This window comes from Pezoporus flaviventris, unplaced genomic scaffold (assembly GCF_033815535.1).
Source record: "Pezoporus flaviventris isolate CSIRO_AGI_PZ_B2104156 unplaced genomic scaffold, CSIRO_AGI_Pfla_v1 ptg000031l, whole genome shotgun sequence".
In the NCBI taxonomy this organism is placed as follows: domain Eukaryota; kingdom Metazoa; phylum Chordata; class Aves; order Psittaciformes; family Psittacidae; genus Pezoporus; species Pezoporus flaviventris.
Genome location: NW_026892579.1, coordinates 48,740,840 through 48,761,780, shown reverse-complemented (window position 1 = coordinate 48,761,780; position 20,941 = coordinate 48,740,840). Strand labels below are relative to the sequence as shown.

The 20,941-nt window shown below is 41.0% G+C and overlaps 2 protein-coding genes across 12 annotated transcripts in view; both read right to left on the bottom strand.

Annotated features, from left to right (window-relative positions):
* MFSD2B (MFSD2 lysolipid transporter B, sphingolipid) overlaps nt 1-673 on the bottom strand; it is a 35,082-nt gene extending 34,409 nt beyond the window's left edge. For all 5 annotated transcript variants that reach the window (XM_061460948.1, XM_061460950.1, XM_061460952.1 and 2 more), the window contains exon 1: nt 278-673. In XM_061460948.1, coding sequence (XP_061316932.1) covers nt 278-481 — 204 coding nt within the window. In that variant the 5' untranslated portion in view covers nt 482-673. The remainder of the gene's footprint in view (nt 1-277) is intronic.
* Nucleotides 674-1,965: 1,292 nt separating this feature from the next.
* Nucleotides 1,966-20,767, bottom strand: UBXN2A (UBX domain protein 2A). Of its 7 annotated transcripts, none has more exons than XM_061460916.1 (8): nt 20,532-20,766; nt 18,073-18,126; nt 16,537-16,669; nt 14,615-14,724; nt 13,002-13,142; nt 7,322-7,486; nt 4,868-4,942; nt 1,966-4,543 (listed from the first exon to the last, which is right to left on the bottom strand). In XM_061460916.1, exons 2-8 carry the CDS (start codon nt 18,111-18,113, stop codon nt 4,264-4,266), a joined length of 945 nt encoding a protein of 314 aa, XP_061316900.1. In that variant the 5' UTR covers nt 18,114-18,126; nt 20,532-20,766; the 3' UTR covers nt 1,966-4,263. The 7 variants fall into 7 exon arrangements, with proteins under 7 accessions (XP_061316900.1, XP_061316899.1, XP_061316901.1 ...); XM_061460915.1 differs by lacking the exon at nt 20,532-20,766 and adding an exon at nt 19,415-20,489; XM_061460917.1 differs by lacking the exon at nt 20,532-20,766 and adding an exon at nt 18,615-18,809 and having other exon boundaries at nt 16,579-16,669.
* Nucleotides 20,768-20,941: the final 174 nt, after the last annotated feature.

Below are 20,941 nucleotides of genomic sequence, written 5' to 3'. Positions count from 1 at the left end.
GGGACCCGAGATGGACACCCATCACCGAGATGGGCAGTAAATATCATACAGTGCACTCGAAGGACAATACCAGAGTTACACCGAGCTGTTTGGTGAGACAGAAGGGGGGCGGTAAGGGCTGAAGAGCTATTTCAGGTACCCGGCTGAGACAGGCTGCGCCGCGCAAAAAGCACCACACAGCACAGGGGCTGCCCCAACCCCCCAGAGTGCCCACCAGGGCCCTCCCCATAACCTGCCAGCGATGAAAAGAAAACTAGAGCGGGACCCATCCCCTTACCTCCTCCGCCTCCGCCGAGCGCTCCGGGATGCCCTTCGCAGCCCCGGCCATGGCACAGCGGACAGACCACCCCCGTCCAGCACCTGCGTGCCCGGGGCGGGGCGCGGAGGGAAGGCGAGGGACAGCGCATGGCGTCGTCCCCCCGCCCTCACGCAGCGCCTGGACGGGCAAAGATAGCTGCCCTCCAGGCTCGGGAGAGGGCATTCCCCGCGGGAGCTCTTCTCCTGCCTCGGGTCAGGGCTGCCCAGGCGAGACCGCCGAGCCGGCAGCGCCAACAGCCCCTCCGCCTCAGTCCCTCCATGCCACCTCCACTGTGGAGAGGAGCAAGGCAGCTCTCCTCGCTTTTGCCTGCGGTGGCTGCAGCGGGAGCCGCCCGAGAGGAAAACCCTGGCTTTACTGCCCAGTAAGCCTGCTAACCGACCAGCCCGCGCGTCCCAAGGGCCGCCCCACCACCCGCCCTGCCAGCTCCCTCAGCGGCACCCCGCAGGCGAGGGCGCCCTCATCGGGTGTGAAGGTTCCTGGGACTGTTTTCACCCAAAGTATAAAAATACCGGCTCTGCCCTTTAAAGAGATGCAGCTTCCTGACTGATGTGAATTTATAACCACGCCACCAGCAATGCTGTCGTCTGTCGACTGGACCCGAGATCACGCAAACCCACACTTGGCCCAGGAAGCAGCCTGTGGAAAGAGCTGCTGCTGCTGCTGCCTTCGGAGGCGGTGGAGCCGACACTCTTCTTTGGGCAGCAAAAGCTCATCACCCCTCTGCCCACAGGAAAAGGGCCTTGTAAGCATGCTCCGTATCGAGGGAAAAAAACCCAACTGCATTTTGAAGTGTGAACTCTTTCAACAGCGAGACAGCCTGAGAAAAGGTAGGTTAAACAAGCCAACAAGCACCCGGGGACTGGTGATCTGTGCAATGACTGATCTATAAGCTTCCTGGCTCGGCGGATTCAAAGAGCTCTGGTATTGACAGGGGTCACTCTGGTATTTGACAGACATTGCAAACTACATCATAAACTACTGATATGCAAATCCTGGACAAAGTCATTTGACAAGAATAATTGCAGAAAAATTGTGAGATTCTGAAAGAACAAGGCATTAAAAAATCTAAAAAAAAAATATCTTAGAAACAGACCTTCAACACAAAACTGAAATTGTGGCCTTAATAGGCCTTGTTGAAAACTGAAGCTTTTTGGGCTCCAAAGGGCCCCTAAAATCTGAGGCTCCAAAGCAGAGGTGGACTGCTCAGCCCCTTGACCTCAACATTTCTTTTAAAATACCAAGCTAGATACAAGGTATGTATGCATCTAACATTCAAATTCAACATTTAGGATATTCATTTTCTCTTGACACAGTGTCCTCATAACAAGTTAAATCTTTGTTACCCGCATCTGGAAAAGAAAAAGAAGAAAACCTGAAGAAAACATTTCCTTTCTTTCTTCTTTTCTAGGCTATTTCAATTTTGCTGTAAATTATATTAAATACACAGGCTTTACTCAAAACACCAAAAGCTTGTGAGAAACAATTAAGTGATAGCATTTGTGTGTTTCACAAACTCAAGCACTGATCAGGCTACTTTTACTGTTGTTTGACCAATGCACAATAGCCGTCTACAGAACTAAGCAAGAGATTAGGCTGTCCAGGCACTACAGGTAGCCAATCAGTCTTTACAGACTAACTGAAACCAATTAGATTTAGGAGAGCCCTGTATTCATTCCAAAGATTTTCTCCAAATCAGTGAGTTATCCAGTCACAGTTTGTTGCCTTTTTTTTAAAGGCACTTTCTAGCCTAACAGGGATTAGTGCAGTCAGCATCACTCCTGATTTTTTTTTTAAAAATTTGCTCCCATTTTGTAATTAAGATCATGACACTTTCAAATTGCAATTACATAGAAATACACCAAAGCTGTAGCCAAAACTATCCTATTTCAGTAAAGCACAATAGATAGCCAGACAAACTACCCAGTCTCTTATGATAGTGGTAGCAGACATGAACCAGTGTTGAAATACTGCTCCTTTCCAAAACCATGATTTTTTGACAAGCAAAATGGATTTACCTATGTTAAAATTTGACACTTCTCCTCATCAATCCTACACTACTTACTCCTTTGAATTTCTATGCTATAAATGCAGGAATAGTATATTACTTTGACTAGCATATACCATATATATAACTGTGACTAGCTTGAATTCTATGTATTTTGACATTTCATGCACCTTTTAGATACGAACAACTGAGCTCACAATCAAGCATGTAAGGTTTTCCAGCAGTTTTACATTAAGACAAATTCAAAAGCACCAGTTAACAAAATTCAGTGTTCTGGAAGTTCTGCAGACTGAGGGTTAGATCTGTGTCTGTGAGTGACTTGTCTCTTCAATTTTACTAGTAGATTTGTCTGCACATTCCTTCTATTACTAGAGATCTGGTAAACTTTACATATAGTAGAGGAGTCAGTGCAAGAGCAAAGAAAATCTAGTTGGATTATTTGCTACATAAACCTGAATGATACACCAGCACATCAACTTTATAGGACTGAGAACAGTTAACTGCATAGGTTTCTGAGATTTGCTTTCTGAATACACTGAATAGGTATTTGTGCAGTTGTCTTTCATTTCACTGCACTCAAACATACCTGGAGAGATGATGAAGCGAAGGAGTTTTTACATTCCTGGGAATGAAGCAAGCACATGTCTAGTTTGAAGTAACAGAACTTTTATGGAATTCAAGTCAGTCCAATTAAATAATTTTTCTACTTAGAAAAAAAACAGGAAATCTCAAACCCATCTTTCATTTAACAATGCAAAAGAATTACAACCCCATTCGCTTGCATAGGTAGCACAGACTAGTCAGCACTCATTGAAGTCTTACTAGAGACTCTAGCTCCATTCACAAACCCACATGCTACTTGGCAAACACAGTACAAAATATTTAATTTTTATGTTGATATCTCCTTTAGCAAAACATGGAATAGTTGGCTACAGATTTTATGCCTCAAGTACATGAATACCAAAACAATCAATTTGGTTGGAAATGGGGCAAGGGGAGTGAGGGGAAGAGGAAAGAAACCACAGTTTTCAAATAAGGATTTTCAACGTCTTTGAAACTTGGCCACATGCAGTTATTGTCTCAGTTCAGGACACAGGCAGATACATAGTATGAAGCCAACTACATCTGTCTAAACCACTATTTTGTATGGTAATCTCCACAAAAGCTGAAGTTTTTGTGCGACAAGGCTATAAAAGTGGGTTTCTATCCTAATGAGCTAGGTAGTTTAACATCACAATCTCCAAGACACTCGTAGGAGCACAAGAGAGGCAGAAACCCTCTCTACCACTAGTTCTAGTAATAACAATTCCTTCAGAACTCTGAGGCACTTCATATGCAGTATGCACCAGACTACCTCATTTCTATCTTCTCACACATGCACCTACCATCATGTGAAGACCCGACAGAACATTACACTGCATATCTTGTGAAAAAGTTAAATCCTGAAGATACTGAAGGTTTACAAGTTAGATAAGAGTTCAAATGTGAGCTTCCCTGAACATCTGTTGCCTAAAAGTTACTGTGAGAAGAATGCAAACTGCAGCAGCTTACTCTAAAATGTAAGTGAAACAATCTGTTCAGTCTCACTGTCCAAAGTGCAAAAATAAATACTATTTGTTCCTTAAAAGGTGCTGTCAGTAGTAAATAAATCTCAGAGAACTGTTCCACTTAAATATACTAAGAACTTAGAAGCTTTCTACCTAAGGAATTATAAGGATGACCTGTTCTACAGTTACCTCTGCTACATTATAGCCAGTCTCTGACCACCAAATTTAGTTAAAAATACTTCTATTATAGCAAATGATAGCACAGCACAAATTTTGCTCTCTAAGAGCACAGTACGGGAGGATGAGAGTGCATCCAGATATTGCTGGTTACATTTTTGGTTTTGTATAGTTCCACCTGCATGCAGGTTTTGGCCAGTTAAAAGCTAATTTGATCATGTACTTTTGATAGTGTTTTTTCGCTCATTCTTGAGCTGTCCATTGGGTGTAGCAGCAGTTTTATAGTCATTGTCAGGTGTTTTCATCACTAAGAGCCTGAAAGGTTCAGTTGTTTTCCAAAGTCTCTGAACAACAACTGCATTTTGAAGCTTTGCTTCCTGTAGTGTGAGTGTCTCATCTCGCAGCTCTCGAAATGGCAGCGAAGTAGTCAGCGTAAAGGGGACACTTCCCTCTGATCCTTGATACTTTGTTATGAAGTCTCTGACATGGCTTATTCTGAGAAGAAAGAAAGAGAACTCAGCATTAGAGTACTCCATTGCCAGCACAGACTATATGCACAACAGACAGTCACCACAAAAAGAAAATGAGACAACCACTTCATGAAATAGCTGATGGCGCAGAAATGGAGGAGTATAAATGGATGGAATCCTAAAGTGCCTGATCCACTTGGGAGGCAGTGACCAAGGCTCGTCTGCTCTGAGAGCATTCCCAAGGAAAAAAAGGATGAGTATCTTACTCTGAGCTCTCAAATGCTTCCCTGTGGCTCAGATGGTAGTTACACCAGCCTACTATTTCTTAACCAGCTGGTGGAGCCCTTACCTGAGGTTTCTGTAGCCAAGAGGTAGAATTAAATGTATGCCTCTAGTGTGTGGTAAATGTAGCAGAACCATAACACTAAAAAAAAAAAAGGTTTGCAAAAATTGTCTGGATAGCTTATCTAGGTCTAAATACAGTCTCCTTCAACCCAAGCAGGTGTATCAGTGAATTCATTACAGATTCAAGCTGCCTGTTGCGAAGAACCTTGCAACAAGCGAGCAAGACCGAGGTTTTGCTATGGAAGAGTCAGAATTGACCAATTTAATTAGAAAATGAAGATGACAGGATACATCTATACCAGTAAAATAAACATATTGTCAATGGTCATTCCCTCATCCTGAGGCCAGCTGACAGCCTCCTGCTACTGACAAATTATTAAACTCATCCTTTGTCTCCCCCATGCACAGGGTAGCCAATGGGGTTTAGTGCATCCTGGAATACTGAGCTAAGATCCAAACCAAGCCTAGGTATCACCTGAGAAACTGCTAGTTGGCTTGGCCAAAATCATCCTAACAGTTAGGCAGCACAGATGACCTTCATGGCTTAGCCACACTTACTAGGCCAGATATAGCCAGGTTTTAATTCCTGTGCATGCAGGCCTCAATCAAGAGACAGCACTTGGTCTTACAGGCCTAAAGCCTGAAAAATCTCAAGCAGGAATAGATTCTGGTTTTGACATTTACAGGTGTCTACATGCATGATATTGAAGTTGCAGCTCAGGCAACTGGCTGCCAGCTACCTGCTTTAGGATGGACAAGTTCCTGTCCAGGCTCCATAGACGATGCTCCAGGGTCACACTAACTTTGCAACTGCTTAAGGAAGAACACAGCTCAACTCAAGGTGTGCTGTTCCTACAGCACTGCTCTGCTTGTTGCTTTACTCTCATGTCTCCTCAACTCCCCATACTACAGCCCCAATGCTGTAACGTCAACCTTTCATCACGAACCACATCTTACTAAAGCAGCAGTTACCGTGGCACACACACACACTCTATTTGTAAAAGGGTAGAAGTAATTTATCTACCCAGGCACTGCAATATATATATATATATATATGATACAGGTTATTGACCTGTAGTTTAATTAACGAAGAGTTGACTGTTTTCTGCTTCTCCATGAGAAGGAGTGCTACACATACAATCATAATGCTTAAGGGCTTTGGACTCTAAAAGGATTTCCTCCTATTTCTCTTTAGGTCATGCTCAAATACTGTCTGTAGCACAAATATGCTGATCTTGTGATGAAAGGATAGGTTATGATGGAGTATTTATTTCAAACTACTTCAAGAAAAGTATCACATATTGTTGTTCTGCTTATCTCACTCTTTTTTTCCTCCTCCAAAAGCACTTAGCAGCTGTTCAAACTGCTACTTACCACGAAGACAAAAAGGTTCTAAATATACTTAAATGTGTGAAACCTGAAATAATTAAGATATTAAGCCCTTCAGTGTTTATAGCTGAAATAGCAGTTCATCCTTTAGCAGTACATGGCAACAGTGTTTTAGTTTATACCTTATGCCACTAGCAGTAATAAATTAGTACAAGTTAAAGAAAAAGTTACAGCCATTAACCTTCAGCTGCTGAGCTTTTCTTCTGACCAGCCACAGACACACACTGTTTACCTTGACAGCAGCCTGGGTTGTATTAGAGCTATGATGACTTCGAAATTACTTCACAGAGAAGCACAGGAAACATATCCTTTCTCTGGTGTGACTGTCTAGTAGTGGAGTAATTTCTTAAATTACAAATTTGAGAAAGGTTTCTAAAGACAGCAGATCTACAACTGAAACAGTTAATCCTACTTTCTCAAAGATCCTGCAGACATACGCTGTGCCAATACCTTCTTATGTAATCACCATTTATAAGCCTCTTTGAGAGCTGGAAATTTTACTACTTAAGAATTAAACACACTGCATACATTCTACTGTGTCCACGTTGATGTGCCAGTAATGACCCTCCGCTGCCTAGTGCACTGACTTTGGCCCTCCCAGGATGTTTCTGTGGCTCAACCCCAGAGTCACACCCTCCAGCTCCTACCTGTGGTGCTGTCTGTGCCCAGCGACTAGCAGGCTTTTTGCTAAGCAATTTGCTCCAGGTGTAGTCATTTTGTGAGAGATCTGTCATCTTAAAAAGCTGTTTCCTCTAGTAATGAGCAATACATACACCTTAACTTCCACTAACCTACCAACAGCTCCTACAGTTGCCTTAGATTTTCATTTATGCTGAGTTATCTGCTGTCTACTAACATCAGTTCACATGTCTCTTATGCTCCTCTCATCAGCTGACAGGTTTCTTAACATCTGAAAAGCGGTTTTCTAGATGGAGCTGAACAGCAGTCCAGTGTTATGTGAACTGAGGAGGTAAGATGATTCACAGAAATTAGAGACTTTTCATGCCTACAGGCATAAGACAAGCAGGTCAGATGCAAATGTTTATGAAAGTGCTAAAATAAATCTTACCTGTGAGAAACATTGAATTTCTGAATTATCCTTTCTCCATCAGCTAACCAGATCTGGATGTTAGTGATAGGCTCCAAATTGTTTAACGGTACTAAAGGGAGGTGCCTTTTGTTGTCAGGTCCTTGATGATCATCTCTTACTTTGGAGATTATCCTTGGAGTAGCACTGAAAAGAAAAGCCAGATAAGGTTATGCCTTCTGTGTACATACGTGAGCTTGAACCTCCCTCCAGATCTTTGCTTCTGGAGCTTTCTGCCCTGGTTCAGGGTGTATTGATGACTTCTAACAAATATAGGAATACCTACATAAATGTCAGCTTTTCTGTTAAACTGTATGCCAATACTTTCTCTTGAAGACTTCAACATGCTAAAGAATTTCAGTTTGCTCATGTTAAACATTTTTACAAGATGGAAAGGAACTTAAATATCAAAGGATTAAATAGGAATACACAAGAGATAAAACAGTCTGAACATTCCTCGTGCGTTTTTTGTACTCTAATCACACAGGTGAAACTTTAAGGGGTTTGAGTATTGAATTTGCATACTCAATGTTAATTTTCACTGTAATATGATTACAGTAACTCAATTTAAGTGAATGCTGTTAGCCTTGATTTAGACCCCAGAAGCATCTATTTCATCTTAGAAGCATTACTCATCTATCAGAGAAACTGAGTTCATGTGAAAAATCCAGCCTGATGCACACAGCATTGCATTTTGTTTTTTTTCTAAGTCACTATCACAAGGGCAAAGATCCATAAAATGACTTCACAGAATACAGGGACCTCAGTCCAAGTGCGTGGTCTTAAAAACAATAAATTACTGGCAAAAATTTTTATTCTGAAGAAATGTCTAGAACTTACTGCTGCTCTCAGGACTAGGCTTGTTCAGCATGTACTGTTTAAGTCATCAGAAAGCCTGATCCAACAGGCATATCCTCAGCCCACGAGAGTATAACCAGATGTTTGCTTACAAAACAATAGCAGTGATTTAAGGAGTTACCATTTCTTCTGAGCTCAGCTGTGGTCACAAACTACACAAATATTTCACAGTGGTTTGCTGAAAAGCTTTCTCTTTGCACAGAAAACTGATGAGATACTGTTTCTTCAGAGAGCAGTCGGTAACCAATGGCCACAGAGCAACAGTCTTAATACTACACCTGCTTTGCATCCTTATGTTCTTGTGCGTATCTTAGTTTAATCATAAAGCAGAAAAATCACAGCAAATTTATTACTCAAACAAATATGGCTAAGGACTTAATATATTCAGGCTAATAAAGTCTTGGGCTCAAAAGTCCTGCTCAGTCTGAGGTATTTAAAAAACTTAATGACCCACTGCCTAGTTAAGTGCTCTCACTTCCAGGCTATCAGCCAGCAGAGGCACTTTTTATTTCCTCCATTGAAACTCTGCAAAAAGAATGAGACTCAAGGAATCTCATTCCTAAGTGAGTAGTAAGTGATGTTCATTGCAACTGGAGGCAGATGAGAAGCACAGAACTCTTTTGTGTTACACAGAAATCAGCTGGGGCACAAGAACTTGGCACCAATATATTCCAAGAGGCACATCTGTACAATATCCTGGTGCTCCCAGTACAAGTGACTTATTATCACCCACCTACCTGTACTGATTTACTTATCTCACACCCAGGCTCTGTTTATGCTTGACCCAAATACAAAATAAAACCTCACTGTCCTCCAGATCTGGAAAAAAACACTTGAGAACCATCAACACTGTTAAACAGTCTTGTGAGCAGAGCGAAAAACCTCCACAAAAGTTCAAGCCCTACTTCAGTACAGCAGTGATCAGTGTTTGCTGTCTACTTTATCAGTTCCTTAGTGTTCAATTCCAGATCCAGACACTGAAGCATATACAGTTGTGTATGCACCAGCTGACCCCAGTATAGTGGAGGCTGGAGAGAGGTAGTCAGCCATGGGGATGCCTGGCAGCTGCTTTAGCCTGGGCTCAACTACACTGTAGCTTGGTCACAGTTGTAGTTCACAGAACTGTCTGAAATGGATATGGATTTTGGTGTCATTCTCGAACCAACTTCCCTCACAGTCACTGTGGTAGGCACTTAAGAGCATTCTTTCAATAGCCTGTATGTCTGAAACTGCAGGCAACATGCTAAGTGAAGCTGCAAGAGAAAGTCAGAAGATCTATATTCACTAAGGTTTAAAGCATTCCTATACTTAATAACTTTGCTGACAGATAAAACCAATCTAGTGGTGGGAGTTTTGACCAAAATCACAAAAGCAAGAACGTAAGTCTCTTATTTGCTTCAGATCAAAGCATTATCACCCCTTTTAAAGGCTTATTTCTGTTATAAGATTATACAAAGAAGATGTAAACTAAAGATTGAAAAGACATAAGAGCATCCTGTCAATTTTCTAAAAACAAGAATCCCAAATGTTAGGTATCATACCTTACTGTGACTAATGGTTAAGAAGCTTGGCACACAGTGTTTTACCCTAATGAAGTTATAGAGCAAGGCCACTTTGCTCCAAGGGATTTCAGTCAACAGTTTAATTAACATGCTTCTGAGGCAGTCCTTAAAAAGCATTGATAAGATGAATAGAAAAGCATAGTCACAAATCTTGTTATAATCCCAGACTCTTGAATGCAGCTGAAAGGTGGTAGACAAACCAGAATATATCTATTAGTTATATGGGGTCATCTGCCAGGGCCTAGGCTAGTGTGGGTAAGCCCTTCCCAAATCCTCGTTCGCGAAGCCAAGCCATCAATCAATCATATGGGTTCATAAGGTACATTGGAAAATAAGTCTCATTTGTTTCTCCAGTAAAACAAAGAGAGGGATCAAGCTCATGTGAGTTACATCAACCACTATATTTCTAGTTCCTCCATTTTTCCCCCTCTATGAAAAGTTATAATGAGCCACTCAACAGACTGATTCATAGTGGTTCATCCGCCACATAATCCTTCCACCTGGGAACACTGTCAGAAAATCGATAGACTATTAAAAGAAAGTGGTTTTGCAAAGCAGAACTTTAACTGGGTCATAAACTGAAGTAAACTGTTCAGTCATATGTCTCATTTCTGATTAAGCACACAAATGCAACTGTGGGAAGAGAGTAAAACAACTTAAAACTTCTTACAGGTATCGGCACCACTACTATTTCCCCACAAAGATTTTCGCTGAAAGAGTAGCATATGCAATGGACATTTATTAACATCAGGAAGTGAGCACTAGTTTATTGAGTAAGAGCACTCACAGATCATGGTTCCAACATCAGCAGAAGTTATTTACTAACCTTTAAATGAAAGGCTCCGATAGCATAGCACTGACTGGAGCAAGAGTAGATAAAAAAAAGGCATTTTATCTAGTCCATGAAGAAAAAAAAAGAAAAATGCTGAGCAAGTTGTAGGATGTCTCAGTGTACAAGACCAGCCAACTGAAATACACAGAATAGCATCCTTCCAGAGCCTAACTTGCCTTTTGGGAAGCAAGATCATTACTTGCTGTAGGCATGACAGAGCATGACAAGCAATAGAACACCCTCCCATTTAGCAATGGTTAGCAGCAGAAACTCAGTACACTAAAGACAGTTTGCTTTTGCTATACAGAGGTCTACTGTTAGATAAGGTTAAGCTCATGACTCTTGTTTGCTTAGGATTTCAGCGCTACCAAAATCAAGTCCTGCAGCATTTCATCCGTCTCTCAAGGGAAGACTTTTCCTATTGACCATATCTACTCAAGCATGCAGCAACTGAATGGCTGTGCTATAGAAACAGATAAATCTGATAAAACAGATACTTGCTTCTCTGAGGCAGCCTGGAACAACTCATCCTTTACTATTATCAGTCACTTATTCTGCACATTATTATCTTCTTACCCTGCTGCCTCATCTGTTCCTACCCAGGTGTCGTGGTTTAAACCCAGTCAGCCATAAATCATGCAGTCGCTCTCTCACTCCTCCCCCTTTACTTCCCCCGCTCCCAGAAGGATGGGGAGGAGAATCAAAAAGAATGTAACTCCCACAGGTTGAGATAAGAACAGTCCAGTAACTAAGGTATAACACAAATCACTACTGATACCACCAATAATAAGAATGATAAGGGAAATAACAAGGGAAGAGAATATGATACCACCCGCCAACTGAGCCCGATCGAGCAGCGAGTGCCCTTCCAGGTAATTCTCAGTTACATCCTGGGCATGATGTGCTGCGTTATGGAATACCTCTTTGGCTAATTTGGGTCAGGTGTCCTGTCTCTGCTTCCTCCCGACTTCCCCTCCTCCCTGGCAGAGCATGAGGCTCACGAAGTCCTTGGTCAGACTAAACATCTGGGCAGTAACTAAAACATCGGTGTTATCAGTGCTGCTCCCAGGCCAAAAGTCAAAACCACAGCACTGCACCAGCTTCTAAGGAGAAAAATGACAGCTACTGCTGAACCCAGGACACCAGGTCATGCTTTCCCTCAGAGTAAGCACTGGGCCTTAACAGCAAGACTTTTCTGCTTAATCAGAACAGCTCTTCACCTAAGGTTTTGCAGTCTGCCAAGCCACCCAGCAGGTCACTAGGCAGTCCCACCTGTGAAGGCTTCCTGTAGGCTCCTTTGTCACTGAATGGGTTCTGTTCTCTAGGCTGAAGTCTCCTCTTATAGGCATGCAAGTCTTACACCACATGGGTATGTGAAACATATAATTTGGCTGGAGGAAGCAAAAGTCACAGGGATCAAATACAGGAATTCCTGGCCTGCCCCTTTGCAACAGCCTTTCAAAATACAGTACTGTTTGGTTATAAATCAAGTCCAGTTTTAGCACTGGCATTAGTGGCTGACACTTTCCAACTATAAGAGACTCATGGAGTAAACAAAAGATGATCACTGTAACACAGTATAATATCTTACTGCAATAAATATATGGTTAAATACTAAGGAATTTTAAGGGAATGCAAAATAACCTTACTACTTCATTTCCCTTTATAGGATTGTCATACTCCACTCTTCTTGCAAAATGTACTGCACATACAGCTTTAAAAGAGATTCTTTTCTCTTAAATCACAGAATAGTGACAGCCTTTCAGCTGGAAACAGTTCTGCTAGTATTGAGACCTTGAATAAAGAAAGCCAACCACATCCTGGTTGTATTAACCAGCAGACAGTAGATTGTCAGAGCCAGTTATGCCCCATGCAGCACATGTCAGACACACCTAAATACTGCACTCGGATTTGGTACCCAAAATAAAGACAAACTGGAGCAAGTTCCATGGAGGGCCACCAAGATAGCCACAGGCTGGAGCATCTGCCCTCTGAGAAGAAGTTGGATGAGGAGAGATTGTACAGCCTCTGGAAGAGATGGTGTTAGGGAAGACAAAACCTAACAGGAGCTAGCCAGGGTCTACAGAAGGTTATCCAGAGCAGGGAGCCAAGCTCATGGTGGACATAAACTGAAACAAGAGACGTTCACACTGGACACAGGAAAAATTTCTTTCCCATGAGTACAGTCCAGCACCGAAGCAGGCTGCACAGCTTCCACTCATACAGAATTTCAAAGTCCAACTCGATAAAAGCCCAAGCAACCTCATCTGCTCCCACACCTAATCCTGCTTTGAACAGAAGCTTGGATTAGAGAACTCCAGAGATCACTTCCAACCTGAATTATGAGAACCTTTACCACACGTATAGCTCACTTCAGCTACTCAGTCACAGATTACGTCAGACTACTCACCTTCCTAATCTGTAACCGTGTCCAGAAAAAGGATGAAACACTGGCTTTTGTGATGACAAATACAATTTATCTTTTTTATCTTCCACTTTCACATCTACCTCCTCTTTATCAAAAACTTTGCGTAGCTCAAAAGGCAGTTCCCTTAAGGAAAAAAAAAAAAAAAAAGTCATAAAAAGAGCTGTTACACAGTATATGTTTTCAGTATACCAAATAGGTATCTGAGGTCCCTGAACTGCAAATTAACTAAAAAGCAAATAATAAAGACATTATCATGCAAGCTGAATGATGTTTAAATTTACTCAGCAGTTACCACTCCAAAGCATATGATGTGCAGGAAGTTCAGTATTGCCATACATTGCTGCAAAGGGTTCAATTATTTTATCCCCATAATGAAACAAGAAAAAAGAATTGGCTTTTAAAGAGAAAGAACTGAGTTTAGACACAATGTGTTTAATTACAAATAAACATGAATCTCAGCTTTTAAAAATTAGATCATTGCCAATAGCTACACTTCTAGTGTAGCAGTACCATGTCAGTAACGCTTTATTTGCATTAAGCAGAACACAACAATGAATTTCTCTATGAGCTCTGATGCAGACAGTACATTTTTGGGTGGTGGGGCTCAGCTGGCACAGGGGCTGTACTAAGTGCTCCTCTACCATCAACAATTATTCAGGAACCATCTTGTAATTAGTATGTTCACAAGCAAACAGTGGAAGAAAGGCAGCAAACTTTTGATGCACGCATACAAAGCGAGCAAAGCACTTTAAAAAGTGCAGTTAATTGCTATTACAACTAACACAGGCAACAGCTACAGAGGAGAAATAGTGTAAAAATAGTGGTTTTGATGGGCTAGCAAAGTATGCAAAATACAAAAATTACAATGGCTTAGTAGTTTCCCATACTTGAAAAGGAATTATTACATTATATTCTCAATAAAATTTTATTTGCCTCTGCATTTGAATGGGGTAAGGAAACAGACTACAAATTAAAGGCTCAAAATTACACTGGTTTGTATGGTCAACCTGCTTTTTTAAAGTAACATTGCAAACACTAGCAAATAACACAAATCATGCTATCCTGATAACAAGGGGATAACAGTAAGACTGCTACACACAAATGACTGAGATAGCAAGTTTGGACTGGGAAAGGTGTCTGAAATATAAGATTGATCAGAGTTTCTTGATGTTAAACGGATAAACTGTGCCCATTTAAGGCTTATCATCAATAAAAAGGAAACAAAGACCATAAAAACAGAAATGCTAAACCCCTTGTGCATTGAGTTCGTTAGCCAAAGTACCATTGATGAGTAGCTCTTACTGGGTATTCTGATTTATTCGTTATTTCATTTTGCACCTGCTGTGCCCCCCACCAACACTCACTTTTATCTATTTCATCAGCAACTGTACGAGTGCTGCAATTGAAAGCTATATTAAACCTGTTGATGTTAAAACAGCCATTAACACTGCAGGAACTGAGTCAAGCGGCGGCCTGCACTCCTACAGGGATACTGCAGTGCAGCAAAGCCAAGCAGCTATGTAAAAAACCTAGAGCATAAGCTAAGTGCTACCCAAAGCACACTAACTCAGGCTGATTAAGAACACAAAACTCACCCTTTTTTTATGGAGTCCAAGAACTGCTGGTTTGCAACATCAGTGTAGCTCCTAAGTTCACCATCATTTACTGTAAACCCATTTTTCCAAAGTTTAATGATTACATCAACCTATAAAGTAAGAACAATTCTCATAACACCGCTGATGTAAGAACAGCTTGGTATACCCACAGTACCCTATAACTGTAAATCATCCACTGCATGGACTAAAAATACCAAGAGAAGGCTTGCTATAATCTGTTTCAGCTCTGTGCCAGCAGGCAGAACAACTGCAAGGGGTAAGTGACATTTCTAAATATCTTGTGTCAATCAGAGTTAGAAATAAACCTTCCCAATCATTTTGCTTCCCTATGTCAGGAACAACTTCAATTCCGCAGGAAAAAAAAAAAGAAAGAATAAAAAAAAACAAAAAAGAGCTGGAATATCCCAGCCAGCTGCAACTCTTCAAGAGCTAATTTGAGAGCACACACATGCCTGGTGTTGGAACACCAGCAACCAGAATAGTCCAGCTGGGGATTTATTTGGGTAAAGCCTTGTTTTAATCATTCAGGAGGATTTTCTGCAAGTAAAGCACTGAAATACTTCACGCAGAAGCTTTTCACTCAGGAAATGCAGCAAGTATCAGAAAATTTACTTTCAGATAGTCATACATTTATGTCACCCTGGAATTTCTGGTGTATTCAAAACATTGGTATTAGGGCAATAAAAAAAAAAACAAACAAAAAAACCACAATAGCTTACTAACTTTGCAGAAAACATTCACTACTTTAACTTGTAGCTTTCACAATGTTCACTAAAATTTCTTCAACTTTAACATGGATATATATTTGGGATTACATTTTCGTATTTATGCATCACACCATTTAAAGAACATTTGATCATTAAGGTCTGACCCCTGAAATAATCTTGTCTTGACAGATACTTGGCTGCATGTGAGGTATATAAAGCAGGTACAAATGCAGAATTCACCTCAGCTGGAAATCAGCTTGAACTAGGCTTGACAGTACTTTACAATTTCATCTTTTTTTTTCTTTTTTTGCAGTTTAACTTGTTAGAAGATGATTGCTAAACACATTGATGACTGGTAGAGCACATAGCATGGGCAAACTGCTGAATAAAATAGCTTCTCTTTTGGTTGGGTAGTCTGTCAAAAAGGCACGCAGCACTCAGCAAAATGACATTCCTTTAAGTCTTGTGTCTTATGGCACCTATGCATACGGAAGTCTCATCATGGGAGAGCTCCTCTACAGTAAGCCAGTTTGCGAGTTTAACATAGACTAACTATTCCACACCAACTCCGCATTTAGACATTGACAGAAGTACTGCCATGGAACACTATTTCAGAACTGGAATTTCCTGGCTCCACTAACATGATTTCCAGCAACGCCCACTGAAAATTTCTCCTTGACATCTTTGCTCTACATGGCTGTTTCTCCAGCCCCTGACCAGTCTTTAGGGAACAACAGAAAAATATGAAAAGGACAGAATCACTGAGATACAAGCCCATAGTAAACATTTCACTACTACCAGAACTATACAAATGAGAGAGAAAAAAAAAATCTGGCCTATGCCTCTAGAAGGAAAAAGCTACAACTCTTAAAACTTATGTAACAGTACTTGTCATGATTCCTTGCACCTCATGATCAGTTCACTCCCCTTGCTAATAAAGCAGAATTGCCGTAGCCTATGCCAGTGTAAGTCCTAGAAGAACACTAAACCCACTATAAGTAAGAGCCAGAAGCACTGAAGCATAGGCCTGGCTGACTAAGAGATGGGAGATATTCTTCCTGCTGTCTGAATTCCATGTGCATTTACTTATTTACAGATGCACTGGATGAGGCTGCTGGACTTCTAACATGTTTTCTGGGGTAATCCTGGAGTGCTGTTACTTCAAACATGAGTATTTTTTTATTCTCTGCCTACCTGGTTCTTGACTGTAGTTGGGGGCATACATATAGCACCAACCTTCTGAGCTTCTTCAAAAAGATTATCTACAAAGTATTCACAGCTTTGTTCTGTACCATTCAAAATCTGATCATCAGTTCCTGATTTACACCTGCAGAACAAAGGCATAAGTAAAAATGAAGCCTTGGATAACAGGTTAGAAGACAAGCAGTTACCCTAGAAGCTCAGTACCAAGAGGTGTAAAAGGGATGCTTCCCCACACCCAGGTGACTCAGTTGTTACAAAACATCAGGTCAACTCTGTATTGTGCCTTTTCTAGAAACTTCGTATGACTCTCTTACTGCTACTATTTGCATTTCAGAAGCATAAGTTAAAGAATTACAATAGAAAAGGTGAATTCATCTATGCAGAAGCTTCTAAACTTGGTATCAGTGCAAGGAACGCAAGTTAGATGATTCATACTTCTAATTCAGACCCTCAGACACGTAACTGCACACCAGCGAATGGCCTTCCTTAAAGCATTTCCATGATACAGGCTTGGGTGACTTCCTTTGCCATAAGCTTTGAAAACCACATACAAGAAAACTGCCCGAGGATTTACTTCCCAACTCCTACCTGGACCTCCCCATCACAGAAACATCATTGCTGTCCTTGGAAGTACATAAGAGAAACTCAAGAAAAATCAACTCAACACCACTTGAGCACACTGAAGGAATGCAGTAGAAGACTTCAGTACCGTGGAGACTGCCAGGTGCATCAACTACATCTTTTTGTAGAACACTGTATATGTAACAGCCGTTTCTGTTCAATTTTCACCAAAATGCAGAAATATGCAACCTGAATGAACAACTATCTTTCAGTTTAGATCCTTTCCATAGTAAGAGGATTATGCAGCTTTTGGTAAACATTGCAGGAATTGTTCCTACTGGAGATTCAGAAAAGACTATTTTAAGCAATTCAGAAGAGAAAAAAAATCCCAGCTCTTGAAAAATATCCAGTTTTATGTAAAACTGCATTGAATTCAAGGGCAGCAATGCTTACTTGAATGGTAATTAGATACATTTGCATAAAAAGGAATTGTTTGCAGAGCATCTATGCGCCACTAAGAAATCCCTACAGATTAACATATTTAAACAAAAGAAAAACTCAGCAACCTGAAAAAAGAGATTTCAGACGTGGGCCGTCCCCAGTTTAGTTTCCTAATGGAACAAAAGAAACTTAAAATGTTAGTCTGGGTATTCACTAATGATTTACCTTGGAAACAGAACTGGAAAACCAAACACCTCCATATCAAATACAGAGATGCACAGCGAGTTAGCATTTTGCAGGCTGCCTTTCTACTTTAAATAAAAATATTTACGCAGCCTTTTCCATCTCAAAAAACATTGCAGGTATGTCAAAAATCTTTTAGCAAAACAATTTTTTTTTAACTTCAATGCATGTGGAGCAGGTGGACACAAAAAATTAACATGAAGTTTGAAAAGTCACAGCAGGACACTCAAACAGCAATAGCAAAGGAAGAGGAAAAAAGGGGTGGGAGGAACTGGGACCTACCATTCTTTCTTGACAGTTTTGATATTGTCCATGTCTTTCATTCTGGTGCTTCACCTAATTATGAAAAGAAGATGGTTTAAAAATCACCAAACTATAACAATTATACAAAATGCCCAGCACACTGCACCCTTTTGTAGCTGAAACACTATAGTTTTTCCTGTGTTGATAGTACATTTAACCAGAAACCTCCAAATGCCCCCCACCAAGTCTCCAGATGGTTCTTTGTTTTCCTGCAGCTTCTAATTTAATGACACATGAACCATGCATCTGTCTCAGATATTCAAAACGAAGGTTACTTTTTAGAAATGAACAAAATAAATTCCACAATAATGTGAACTGAAAATACATGCCCTCACTTATGCTAAGCAAAAATATCATATGCCTTTTCTGAGCCACATGATTTTAAACGCCACTGATTTTTCACACGCTGAGACAGTTGCAGAAAAACTGCATTGCCACTGCAGGCATTCTAATGACCTTCATCTTGATAGTGCGTGTTATCAAAAGGTGCAAGATTTGTCAGGTTCTACTTCCTACCATACCTCAACATATTGGTGCAGCATCCCAGAAACTGTGAATTTCTGGTCTCCTGTTTAGCTGGAAGGGAAATCTGGATTTGCAAGTACTAAATATACTACAGGATTAGTCTGCAGAATCAAAGAAATGCAGAATGCCATACTGATCTCATTATACTCAGTTCTGAACTCTCTGAAAAAAAGTTACAGAAAGTCACAGAAAGCCAGAGACATCCCACCCCCCCACCCCCCCCCCCAAAAAAAAAAAAAAAAAATCCATACAGAAAACCCAGAATCACTCTAAAATTCGAAAAAAGCCCCCAGGAGAACATAAATCTTAAACTGCAGCTGTGTTTAAAGAGTTACTCCTGAAGACTGATGAGTACAGGTTACACAGATGATGTTCTGTTCTGGCATGTTTGGAATGAAGTCATGACATTCTGCATAGCTCTTAAATAGTGTCAAAGTGAGCAGTAATGGCGACTGTTCTCCTGAAAAGCACAGTGAGACTAAAATAAATTTTTAGTGGTCTTGACACCTAATTTAAGAAGGTGAAGTTAGGGGGAAACAATATTCACTGCAGCACTAACAAGAAAAGCCATTCAATTATTTGGTAATAATTCATGTTCCTCAGGAGGTTGATACCGGTTAAATCCTTGTGAGACATCTTCTGTAGGAATGTATTATATAATCAGCCTTTAGGAAACCCCCAAGATGGCCAAATAGATTCAGTCAACAGATAGTCCATAACAGGTTTTAAAGTTTAGGCAGCCCTCAACATAACCAATGCTTTTATATGTTAGGTCAAAACATTATTCTCAGCACACCTTTGATAAGTCACACAAGATAAGGTACAGTCATCTCCCCTGAATGTTCTGCCAAAACATTACATTTGCGAGGCTGTGCTGGTACATTATGACTTTATAAGCATATCTGATCATTGTACTTGGAAATTTGTACCTGCACTTGGAAAAGAAAACTTTCAGTATCAAGTAAGTATAGTGAATATATGTGCTTAAAATATACCATTTTTCAATCTGCTCTCAAATTAAGTTTTAACACACTTTAGCACAAAGTACTTTTTGTGTTAATGTGCTTATCTTCTTATCTTTCGCTATTCAACAGAATACTCCCCAAAGCAACAAGAGCCACCTCCAGCCATCTGCTTTTGTTGATTCCCTGTGACATGTCATCAGAGCTGTTAAAGAGAGACAGACACAATGAAGCAGCTCTTCAAATTAATTCTTTTGCTACATTAGGCTGGCCTCAAATGTGCCTGAACAGTATTCATAACTGGTCAGCTGTGAAATTCACTGTTCCTTCTGAAGTACAACAGCAATTACGCTTAGAAGAAACATTTGTTTCAATGTATCAAGGTAAAGAAATCACCCTATACAGCATACTGACATATACTATGACCAAAAAGCCATTAGGAGATGATGACCTGACTGCACTGCAAGCACCTCAGCAAGCCAACCCAACCAGCACAAACAACCTCTCCGGCCAAACTTCTGACAGTCATCCTTAGCTGACACTTGAAACAGTAAGAGTTTTGGTACATAGTTTTTGGGTAATAAAATTATCACAGATTGGAACTTTCTGCGTTTTAAATTTAATCTCTGGAGGTGGAAGCAGCAGAAGCTAGCAGCAGCCCACCACAGCCACATCTAGTAACTGTGGGAGGATACTCCTGGCCTTTCCCAGCTCAGACTGGCTTCTCCAGCCCCAAAGGCTCTCCACCAGCCGAAGCTCCAGCCCTGCAACCGGCTCCACGAGGAGGAGGCCGATGACCCAGCAGTGTCATTTCATAGGTGGTTCTTGCAAACAAGCAGCTCTCACCTACACCGTTACAGACATACTAGTTTTTGCAGACATTTTTGCACTCAGTATTGTTCAGCCCACGTATCCAGTTATTTTCATGCAAGAAAAGCAAACGGAAACTACCTTTGATGCTTTCCTCGGTCTGAAGGGCAGGAATAGTCAAGCAAACACACACAGCCCCGGGCCTCATGAAAGCCTGCCTTACTAACTCTGGCACAAAGTGAACTTCTCAAGTTGAAAGCTATTTACAGCACAGACTATCACTACACCACGTAGAAATTATGACTGAAAACTGCGCCTTACCGTGCGACAAAGAAACAAGCAGCTACAGAGAAACTGCCAGCGCAAATTAAAAGCGAGATAAACATCAAACCTAATGGCCTGAATGCGACCGATACGCCCGCGTAAAACCACAGCACGCCTCTTGACCCCCCAGCCGGGTGGAAGGGCTGAGCACTTTGCAAAGAAACATGCCCACCCCGCGGCTGCCACACCGGCGCGTGCCCGCGCTCCCGGTGCCCAGGCCGGGCTTT